This window comes from Myotis yumanensis, unplaced genomic scaffold (assembly GCF_028538775.1).
Source record: "Myotis yumanensis isolate MYYU_CA2020_CCGP unplaced genomic scaffold, mMyoYum1.0.hap1 SCAF_11, whole genome shotgun sequence".
Lineage (NCBI taxonomy): Eukaryota > Metazoa > Chordata > Mammalia > Chiroptera > Vespertilionidae > Myotis > Myotis yumanensis.
In genome coordinates, this window is record NW_027223762.1 from 36,914,693 (window position 1) to 36,926,884 (window position 12,192).

A 12,192-nucleotide genomic window follows, 5' to 3' on the forward strand; every position below is an offset into this window, starting at 1 on the left:
TCCTTTAACCTTAGGGGTTGTTTCATATATTCTAGGGATTGGTTATGGATTTAGCAATAAAGTCAATTTCATGTATCTTCAGTAATGTTTTTACTAAATGTTTCTTAAATTACTTTTTTAGTGACCTTTTTAAAATATATGCAAAGTCATGTGAATGTTTGTGCTAACTAAGCAAACATTGGCTTAGATTTTGTTAAGGGTAGATTATGATATGAGCCACAGACTTGGTGAAAGTTAAAATGTGATGATAGTTGATAATTTACTGAGTGTACAGAATGTACCAGGTACTGAAAGTCTATTTTCTGTAATTCTCATAACAGCATTGAAAGGTAGGAACTGCTAGACCTTTTTTATAGATAGGAAACTGAAGCTCAGAGAAAGCAAACTCATAGTTATTAGTAAATGAGGAAACTGGAATCTGAACCTAGGATCCATTTTATTCCAAGTCCAAGATCTTTTCCCTATACTATACTACTATCCACTTGAGACATACATATATTGCCTTAAATCCCAGAATAAGGCAACGTATAAATAAGTAAATTTAAAAAAAAAATAGAATGGTATATTTATAACTATGGTCATGTTCATTTACTTGTAATGTAGCTGCTATTAATCTAAGTATGTTGACTTTCTGAGAAACAATTTTTGTTTTTTATTGATGTCTAACATACATATAGCAAAATGCACAAATCTTTTAAGTGTACAATGGGGTGAATTTTTACAAATGTTTGTGCCTGTGTAACTATTACCCAGGTCAAGAAATAATATGGACATCTAGCAGACTCTTTTTTGTCCTCTTCCAGTCAGCATTCGACTCCCTGTAAGAAACCAGTTGATCTAGAACCATTTGTTGAAAAGCCTATATTGTCCACAGGTCTCTCTCTGAAATGTGATTTTTCCATGGACAAATCTTCAGAGTAGAGATCTGCCCAAATTCTCTATCTTCATGTTCTAACTACCTTTAAGATACCTCATTTACTACTCAATCATGAGAACCTCATGTCTACTATTTGTGTATACTATGGCCTGAATATTTTTTGGATACTCCCATTACTTGTTTACTCCCTTCTAGTAGGTCTCGGAATAAGCAGACATAAAAATAGCAAGTTCAACACACACCCCTCTATGTGCATGCACACACACGTGACTTTGTTCAGGTTGTAAAGAAAATAGATGACTGATTAGGACCCCTTTTGGTGTGAAGTAAGAAGGATGAAGAAACATTTCTTGAGGTTGCTATGTGCCAGGCATAGTAGATAACTCATCTATCCCGTTTTCTTTTTCCTGTTAAGTAGAATTAACTACTTAAAATCCATATTTTCTATGTTAAAAATGTGGATTTGTCTAAGTCAGGCTTAATAGGTAAATTCATTATACAAGTAATACTTCAATTAACCATTACTAAATAATATTTCAGTAAACAAATATTAGTGAATTGGCCTGGACACAGAAGAATTTTCTGGAAAGTTTCAAACCTCTTCCACACTGGCTGGTTGGCATTCTTGGCTGAAACTTGGGAGTGGCACTCATAGGTTTCTGAAGGGTGAGTTGGGCCAGAGCCAAGGCCTGCTAAAGGAGAATGTGTGCCCAAGTTCTTCCCTCAATGGTTGACACAGTTTTGAGGAGTAAGGAAATGATCATAGTCTGGGAGTCTGATATAGCCTGTTACACCTAGAAGGAGAAAAAGGGAGCATGCTTTGCCAAGGTATGACAGGAAGAAAACTGCTCTCTGTGTTGTTGGTATGGTTACAAAGTCCTTGATACAGATCCTTGTATTTACCTTAATATGTAAGTTTGAAATAGGCCTTAAACCAGCGGTTCTCAACCTGTGGGTCGAGACCCCTTTGGGGGTCGAACGACCTTTTGACAGGGGTCGCCTAAGACCATCAGAAAACACATATATAATTACATATTGTTTTTGTGATTAATCACTATGCTTTAATTATATTCAATTTGTAACAATGAAATTGGGGGTCACCACAACATGAGGAACTATATTAAAGGGTCACGGCATTAGGAAGATTGAGAACCACTCTTAAACCAATAAAATATTCCATTTTTTAAACAACAAAACATTTTAGAAAAAGCAATGGGTTAACCTCAGCCAGGTTTCACTAAAACAAAGATCAGATATGTTTCTTTAAGAAATAAAGTGTTATGGGAATGTAAAATGGTATAGTACTCTGGAAAATACTTTGGCAGTTGTTGGTTTTGGGGGATGTTTTGATGTGGTTTTTTTTTTTTTACAAAACTAAACATACACCTACCATAGGACCCAGTAATCACACTCTTGGGCATTTATCGCAGAAAAAAATGAGGACTATGTTCACACAAAAACCTGTATATAAATGCTCTTAATATCTTTATTATATACTAGAGCAGCTGTGGGCAAACTACGGCCCGCGGGCCAGATTCGGCCTGTTTGAAATGAATAAAACTAAAAAAAAAAAAAGACCGTACCCTTTTATGTAATGATGTTTACTTTGAATTTATATTAGTTCACACAAACACTCCATCCATGCTTTTGTTCCGGCCCTCCGGTCCAGTTTAAGAACCCATTGTGGCCCTCGAGTCAAAAAGTTTGCCCACCCCCTGTACTAGAAGCCCGGTACATGAAATTCATGCACTGGTGGGGGGCGGGGAGGATCCCTCAGCCCGGCCTGTGCCCTCTCACAATCCGAGACCCCTCGCTCCTTACCGCCCCCCTGCTCGCTGCTCCTTAGCACTGCTACAGAGGCGGGAGAGGCTCCCACAGAGCTCGCCAGCCGTGAGCCTGGCTTCAGGCTGAGCGGCACTCTCCCTGTGGGAGTGCACTGACCACCAGGGGGCAGCTCCTGCATTGAGAATCTGATCCCTGGTGGTCAGTATGCATCATAGCAACCAGTCATTCTGGTCCTGTCGTAACTGCCGCTTAGGCTTTTATTATATAGATTAGTTAAACATACTGTTAGTATAGATATTATTAATGTAGTATGCATACTATTTATAATAATAAAATACTGGAAATAATCTATATGTATTTCAGTTGGTGAATGGTTGAACAAACTGGTATATGTGTACAGTAGAATACTATCCTATATAATAAAAGCCTAATATGCCAAGTGTCCGGTCAACTGGTCGGCCGTTCAGCCAATCAAAGAGTAATATGCTAATGATATGCTAAGGCCACTCAACTGCTCGCTATGATGTGCACTGACCAGCAGGGGGCAGACAGTTGAGTGGTTGACCAGTTGCTATGACGTTCACTGACCACCAGGGGGTAGACGCTCCCACCGGTAGGTTAGCTTGCTGCTTGGGTTCAACTGATCGGGACTGAGTAAGACTGGCCAGACATGCCCTGGAACCCTCCCGCAGTCCCTCCCCAGTCCCTATCGTGCACCAGTGGGGTCCCTGGTCCCTCGGCCTGGCCTGTACCCTCTCGCAATCCGGGACCCCTCTGGGGATGTCAGAGAGCCAGTTTCGGCCTGATCCCTGGGGCCAGGCCGAGGGACCCCACTGCTGCATGAATTCGTGCACTGGGCCTCTAGTTCAACAATAAAAATGATTGACCTGTTGATACATGCAACAACCAAAATGGACTTTAAGGGCATTCATTACACTGAGTGAAAAAAGTTAACTTCAAAAGGTTACACACTGTATGATTCTACTTACAAAACACTCTTGAAATGACAAAACTATAGAGATGAAGAACAAATTAATGGTTGCCCAAGGACAGGGATGGGGTGTGGGAATAAGAGTAGTGGTGGTGGTTACATCTGTAGATGGGATACATTGATCAGAACTATACACAAACCCAAAAGATTGCAAGGTTTTATTTTGTATTGTTTTTAAGGAACTGAGTAAGGTCTGTAGTCTAATTAATAGTAATGTGTAAACAAGATCAGTTTCCAATTTTGCTATTTTACTAGAGCTATATGAGATATCACCATTAGGGGGAGCTGGATGAAGGATGCACAGGGCTACTATATTTACAACTTTCTGTTAGTCTATTATTATTTCAGAATAAAAAGTTTTAAAAAAATAAGGTATGTTGTGCACCTATGTTCATGGCAGCATTATTCATAATAGCCAAAGGTGTAAGCAACCCAACTATTCATCAACAAATGATAGCCCTGGCCAGTGTGGCTCAGTTAGTTGAGCGTGTTTCATGCACCAGAAGGTCTCCAAGTCAATTCCCCGTGAGGACACGTGCCCCAGTTATGGGCTTGATTTTCAGTAGGGTTGCGTCCAGGAGGCAGAGGATCAATGTTTTGCTCTCACATCAATGTTTCTCTTTCTCCCGCTCCCTTCCTCTCTCTCTCTCTCTCTCTCTCTCTCTCTCTCTCTCTAAAAAGCAATAAAAATATAAGATCAATAAATCAATAAAGCCAGTCACAAAAGAACAGATACTATATGATTCTACTTTTATGTAGTATCTAGGGTAGTCAGATTCATAGAGACAAAGTAGAATGATGATTGCAGGAGCTGGGTGGGGAGTGGGAGGGAAAGGGGAGTTTTGTTTAATGGGTAGAGAAGATACCTTGATATTTGGGGAGATTAAAAAAGTTCTAGAGATGGATGGTAATAAAGATTGCATAGCAGTGTGTATGTACTTAATGCCATTGAACCATACACTTAAAAATGGTTAATATGGTAAATTTTATGATGTATATTTTGTCATAATTTTTTAAATAAGGTTTTATTGTATAAGTAACATGTTTATTGTAAAACATACATATTGAAATACACACATAAATCTCCTTTAGTGTTATTAGTGGGTTTTTTTTCATTTTGAAATGGTCCCAGATTTAGAAAAAGTTGCAAGTTCAGTACAAATAATTTTCCCAAAATAATTTGAGACTTCCCAACCCAATGTCCTGTCTCTGCCAAATATTCTAATGTGTATTTCCTACAACCAAGGACATTCTCTTACATAACCATAATACTACCATCAAAATCAAGAAATTAGCATCAATACTTTCCTGCTATCTAATCCTTGGACTGTATTCAAATTTCATAATCATCCCAATAATGACCTTTACAAACAGGGAGTCAGTTGGGAGTGAAATGCTGCATTTACTTGTCATATCTCTTTAGTCATCTTCAATCTGGAACAGTTCTTCACTTTTTCCTTAATTTTCATGACATTGATATTTGTGAAGATTGTTTTGTAGACTGTCTCTCAATTTGAGTTTGTCTAACGTTTCCTCATGATTCAATTGAGGTTATATATTTTTGGCAGGAATATTCCAAAGCGATTCTACGTTCTTCTCATTGGATTTGTCAACTGATGCATGATTTTAATATTCCTATTACTAATGATGTTCACTTTGATCACTTGATTAAGTGTCAGGCTTCACCACTATAAAGTTACACTTTTTCCTTTGTAATTAAGTATGTTGTGGGGAGGTATTTTGAAGCTATGCATATCCTGTTCCTCATCTAACTTTCCATTTATTCACTTACATGTTTATATCTGTGAGAACTGAGTTTATAATTTTATTCAGTGGATTATAATAAGTTATTATTTTTATTTTGATGCTCAATTGTTCCTGATTTAACTGGTTGGAGCCCTTCAAGCTGGCTTTTGTGTTCTTTTGACATGTTCCCATCATTATAAATGTTTTAAATTTAAAAAAAAGAATCATGACATTAATGGCTACATAGTATGCTATTGTAAGAATATAACATAATTTGTATAAATAATCCCTTTGGAGCATTTTGTTTTACCTTTTTTTTAGGAATTTGTATAGTATAGCCAGATTGCCTTCTGCAAGGTTTATAACAATTTGCACACCCACCAGCAGTATGTGTGTGCCAGGTGTCCATTTCTCCACACTCTCATTAACAATCAGAGACTATTTTTAAATAATAGGAACTTCATAATTATAGGGAAACTGTTAGAAGTCAAATTACCCCGTACACTAAACATTGGAAGGAGTTATCAGGACTCTAAACAAGGAGGAAAAAACAGGGTTTATTTTATACAGGGTGTCCCAGAAAAAAAATGTATATACACTTTAACAGCTAATAGCTCGGTTTGGAACAGCTGATCATCAGTTAGCCCCATTTTCTTCATCTCTAATTTAAATTAATATTGTTTCGAAGGCAACTTCTCCCTAAAACTGGAAGATCATATAAAATTTTATTCTGAGAGTTGAAAGAAAGTGATTCTTTTTAAGCTGCAAAACTGATTGAATTTTGTAATAAACATGTTCCTCATGTACCTTACTGACAACTGTGAATTGCAGGAAGTATCAATTCATTGTTTATGGGCTAATTTTATTGTAGGACTTTGGTTGTTAATCCTCCCTTTGCTTTTAATATTAGCCTGTCTGTGGCACTTTTGACTGTTTAGTACAGAGGAACAGAATAAACTAGATATAAATTTAAGAATTAAATGTATAAGGAAAAAAGAGGACACGATAAACTAAAGGATATGGGAAGGATTATTGAATAAATGGGATTATGATAATTGCTTGGCTGTTTAGGAAAGATTTTTACTTAGATCCTTGCTTTAGATCATACACTAAATTAAGTTCTAGATGGTTTAAGAATAATGTAATTAAGAAAATTATTAATGAGAAGATCAATTGGTTTGACCCCTTAAAAATTAATTTGGGGAAGCAGTTTGGCAGTTTCTTTTTTTTAAAATATATTTTTATTGATTTCAGATGGAGGGGGGAGAGAGAGAAAGAGAGAGAGAGAATATCATTAATTAGAGGTAATCATTAATCAGCTGCCTCCTGAACAACCCCCCACTGGGAATTGAGCCTGCAACCCAGGCATGTGCCCAGACTGGGAATTGAACCATGACCTCCTGGTTCATAGGTCAGTGCTCAACCACTGAGCCAAACCGGCCAGGTTGCAGTTTCTTATAAAGTTAAACACTGTATGCCAGCATTCACACTCCTGGGTACTTAAGTTAGAGAAAGGAAAACTCATATTCTCAGAACAGTCTGTACATAAATGTTCGTGGCAGTTTTATTTGTAATTGTAAAAACAGGAAACAACCAAAATGTCCTACACGGAGTGAATGGAGAAACAGAACTGTGGTATAGCTATATAATGAACTATACGATGAATATTAAACTATTTTTGCAACAGTTCTTATCCAAATTGTAGTGATGATTACTCAAATCTAATCTATATATGTGATAAATATCCTAGATAGAACCACGCGCACACACACACACACACACACACACACACACAAAACACAAAGGAAAAAAAAACTAAACAAGGTGGTTTAATCAGGTGCTATCATTAATTACCATATTATTGGGGGAAACTGAGTGGAATATACATGATAACTATAATTTTCAACTTCTTGTGCATCCTAAATGATTTCAGAATTGAAAATTATAAAAAATTGTGGTACATGTAGGCACTGGAATATTATTCAGTGCTAAAATGAAATGAGCTATCAAACCATGAAAAAACATGGAGGAACCTTAGATGCATATTACTAAGTGAAAGAAGCCAGTCATATAGTAGTATGTACAGGCTACATATGTACTGTATGATTCCAACTATATGACATTCTGGAAAAGGCAAAACTATAGAGATAGTAAAAAGATCAGTGATTTCCAGGGGCAGGGGAGAGGGAAAGATGAACAGGTGGAACACAGGATTTTTAGGGCAATGAAATTACTCTGTATAATTCTATAATGGGGGACACATGTCTTTATACATTTGTCCAAACCCAAGGAATGCATAACACCAAGAGTAAACCCTAATATAAACTCTGGACTTTGGGTATTAATGATATGTTGTAGGCTCATGAATTGTAACAAATATATCACTGTGGTGGAAGATGTTCTTAATAGAAGAGGCTATGAATGAATGGGGGCAGGGAGATATATGGGAAATCTCTGTATCTTCTGTGCTTTTGCTATGAACCTAAAACTACTCTAAAAAAATAAAGTATATTAAGACAAAACAAAAGAATCAACTTGGGTAAAAAGTTGAAAAGCAAAGTGAGGAAATATTTGTAATAATTATTAGAGATAAAATGTTCATATCTTTTATTTATAAAGAGTTCATACAAATTCATAAGGCAAGCCCTGAGTAAACTGGAAAGAGGGCTTAAGAGAACAAGCAGGTGCCCCCAAAGAGAATTTTTTGGTGTTTATTTGAAATTTGTTGGAATCCCCAAATTTAGTAATGTACTACCAATGCCCTTAGAAACATACACTAGAAGAGAAAAAATTTTTTGGCATATTATTATAGTGGTGAAAAGTAATCTCACCTAAGAGGAAAATAGTTTAAGATATACAAAAAAGAGCACTGTAAATTTGCATTGTTTTGAAGTAGCTTATAGAATTTTGAAAGATCTTATCCTCAAAAAATATCTCTCTTTTTTTCAGTTATAAATTAATTATTTGAAAGCAAGTGAACAATGGAGCCAGACGTCATTCAAATGTACTCTTCATCCCCACCACCACTGGACAATGGAGCTGAGGATGAGGATGAGGATGAATTTGGGGAATTTGGAGGGTTTTCAGAAGTTAGCCCTTCCAGTGTAGGGTTTGTTGAATTTGAAACACCAGAATGTACTCGTCCCAAGGAAGAGTTTGTACCTTCAAACCACTTTATGCCAATTCATGATTTCTCAGAAAATGTAGGTAGCCTTACAAGCTTTAAGTCCATTGAAAATGGTAATGATAAGGATATCACTGCTGAACTTTCTTCTCCTGTGAAAGGACAGTCTAATGTTTTGCTCTCTACCACCAGCAAAGAAGTAATTCCATCTGAAACTTTAGATACTTCCATCGATGGCATAGAAAGTCCAGGAAATTTAAATAAAATAATGGAGCAGAGACAGAATGTTGGAACACCTGAAAGTTTCTCTCCGAGAGATTTTAGAACTGATATGAATGTTGTTCATCAAAACAAGTATTTACAGAGCTGCAATGGTGAAAAGCCTCCTTGTCTGGAGATTCTAACAAATGGGTTTGCAGTATTGGAAACTGTAAATCCTCAGGGAACAGATGATCTGGACACTGTAGTGGATTCAAAAGGAAGAAAGCCTCTTAGCACTCATGGTACTGAGTATAATTTAGACTGTGCACATAGTCCTGATGAGGAATTTGCAGATTTTGCCACATTTCCCGAAAAGGAAAGGATACAACTAGAAGAAATGGGATGTGCAGTTTTAAATGATAAAGAAGCACTAACCATTCAGGAAAACAATAAAATTAATAGAGTTAATGAACTAAATTCTGTAAAAGAAGTGTCTTTGGGTAGAAACTTTGATAATAAAGGACACATTGAAGGAGAAGATCAGATTTGCCTTTCAGAAACAAGCAGGAAGAGTAACAGAGGTCTCAGTACTGAAACACAAGGCCTTCCAACATTACAACAGGATGAATTTTTAAATTCAAGTGTACAATCAAAGGCTTGGACTTTGGTAGACTCAGCTGATAATTCGGAAGCCAATAGGAGAGAACAATGTAAAACTGAGGAAAAACTTGATTTATTTACTTCCAAATGTACTGGCCTATGCATGGATTCTGTTAAAACTTTTGACGCTAATGATGAAGTTAGTTCTTCCAAAGAAGAAAGTAGAAAGTTTACTGATTACCAAAGCCCCAGCATTGATCCTACAGAAGAAAATGTTTTGGGCGATCCTATAAGTGTAAAAAATGGTGATAGTAGTAACGACTTTGTGACTTGCAACGTTACTAATGAAGATGATTTTGGTGACTTTGGCACAGCCAGTGGCACGACTCCACCTTTTGTTACCGGTACTCAAGATTCAATGAGTGATGTCACTTTTCAAGAGTCCTCAGAGCACTTTCCACATATTAGTGAACCAGGTGATGACTTTGGAGAATTTGGGGATACAAATGCTGTTTCTTGCCAAGAGGAAATTTTATTTACCGAGGCAGACCGAAAACAAAATTCTGATAGTTTTTCAGAGGAAGGTAAGTTGGAAAGAAAGTCTACAGGAACTGAACCTGTTTCAAAACTAAAAATTGGGCAAGAAGGTGAGTTTGGAGATTTTGATTCTGTGCCAAATATTCAAGATGACTGCAGTGCTTTTCAAGACTCTGATGATTTTGCGGACTTCAGTTCAGCTGGTCCTAGCCAAGTTGTAGATTGGAATGCTTTTGAGGATGGACAGAAAGATAGTTGCTCTTGGGCTGCTTTTGGAGACGAGCAAGCTGCTGAATCTCATCATCGGAAGGAAGCCTGGCAGTCACATAGGACAGATGAAAAGACCGATACCCCAGAAACCCTCAAAACGCACAGTGTTCCTTTAGCAACTTCCAAAGGAGCAGTTGCTGGTGGCTATGTACAGGAAACAGCCACTTCAGTTCAGGTATTTACTATTTTCTCTATTTTATATGACACACTATGGAGGCTTCTTAATTTAACTTTTCAAAAAATATTTTTAAATTGAATATCTGTTAAGGAGTCTTTATGATACATAATGCTTGCCTGATTTGTAGGTCATTTACATTTTTTACAAGCCTTTGGTAAACTTGAAATAGTCCTACAATAATGCTTAGTAAAAATTTTCTTTATCTCAAGGGGTTTTTTAATATTTAAAGAAATTCATCAACTTGGTTTTTTTATTAATGTAAATATTGTTACATTATCAAAAATGTAAAAATTCATTAATTAGCTAATTCTAGTGAATCCTTCAGTGTTTACTTTTACAGTGGTTTTAAAAGAAAGTTAAACTGAGATTTAGAAGACTTTTTTAAGTTTCAGAAAACAATGTCTTTTCATTTTGTCTATCAAAGAAAGACCTAGGAGATTAAAGTATAGTTTGGATAGCAGGAGAAAGCAAGCAGAATTTGAAATCTCAACCTATGCTGAAGGCTATAGGGACTTGAAGGATAGAAAAAGAATTTGAAAGAAACAGATTTGGGCCTTGTAATTTAACAGGTACTAAAAGACCTGGGGTAAGGGTGAGAGAGTAAGGTTTAGATCTAGTAAGAGACAACCATGGTTGACTTATTATGGCTATATTTATTTGCTTATAATTTCTTGCAAATGTACATTTACGGCCACTCTTCTTGTTGAGTAAGGACATCAGGGAGAATATTTTTTACCCCCCTGTACTTTATCATCTTCTGTTGTAGTCTTTTTCAGAGAAGATTGATTAAGATTTATTTTCATCTAAAGTAGCCCCTAGAGGTGCAGCTTGATACCCACGTTGTTCCTCCGGCTACATTTTACCTTTCCTCAACCCCAAGGGGTGTGGAAGAGAACACTTGAAAATAACTGCTTTATACTGACAATTGATATATGTAACACTTGGTCCTCAAGCTTAGTTTAAAGTTCCTGAGAATAAAATCAGAAGCTATAAATTCTACTTCTCTAGTTAGTTATCTTTTGCTAAGCAAACCATTTTTAATTGGAAATATTTCCAAAGTCTGAATGTTAATTGAAATGGTTATACATCATTGTTTTAACATCTTTAATACTTTAAGATATTGTCGAAATTATGGTATTACCAGTTGGTGTACACAGCTAATCACTTTTCATTTGACTTTGAGGGTCTTAATAGCTAAATTTGCTAATTCAGTTATTACATGGTTTGGCTAATGTTTTTTATCTGATGAGGAATTTATTTTTGAGGCAGAAGCTTGCAGTTGTAAACAAGGAGTGAATTAATTGTACAATGCAAAGCAAAGACTTGTTGGTTTTGACCTAATCCGTTTCGTAGTTAGTTTCATCTTACTAGAGTGTAAGGTGACACTGGTATTGGATGATCTTTAATTTATGGCGTTAGAACATTTAACATCATCAGATAATGAATTTTTTAAAGTATGACCACTTTAAAAAGGAATTTTTTGCATCATACAAGTTGATCGAAGTTATTTATGTATAATTTGATTACTGAATATAGGAGATGATAAAGTATATGGATGGACCTTATGGAATCTTATGGATCTGAGTTTGAATCTTGACTCAGCCTCTTATAAGCTTTATGACTTAAGACAAGTTACCCCTGGACTCAGTTATCTGTAATATCTACTTCAAAGGACTTTTATGCAGATAAAATGACATGACAGTAAATTTTAAAATGAGTGAAAAAATCTGAAACACCAAAATTTTTAATATGATTCTATTTTTAAAAATTAACTGTGTATATGTGGCAAGATGCATTAAGACTTCCTGGGATTTATTTGGCTCAGTCTTAGGCTTTTTTTTTTTTTGCTGAATGAGTTACACAAAAGGAGCAGAACTTGGAGG

At 36.2% G+C, this 12,192-nt stretch overlaps 1 protein-coding gene across 4 annotated transcripts in view; it reads left to right on the forward strand.

Moving 5' to 3' along the window:
* The window catches only part of AFTPH (aftiphilin), a 60,966-nt gene that overhangs the window by 14,594 nt on the left and 34,180 nt on the right, over nucleotides 1-12,192 (forward strand). For all 4 annotated transcript variants that reach the window (XM_070429341.1, XM_070429340.1, XM_070429338.1 and 1 more), the window contains exon 2: nucleotides 8,349-10,306. In XM_070429341.1, coding sequence (XP_070285442.1) covers nucleotides 8,381-10,306 — 1,926 coding nt within the window. In that variant the 5' untranslated portion in view covers nucleotides 8,349-8,380. The remainder of the gene's footprint in view (nucleotides 1-8,348; nucleotides 10,307-12,192) is intronic.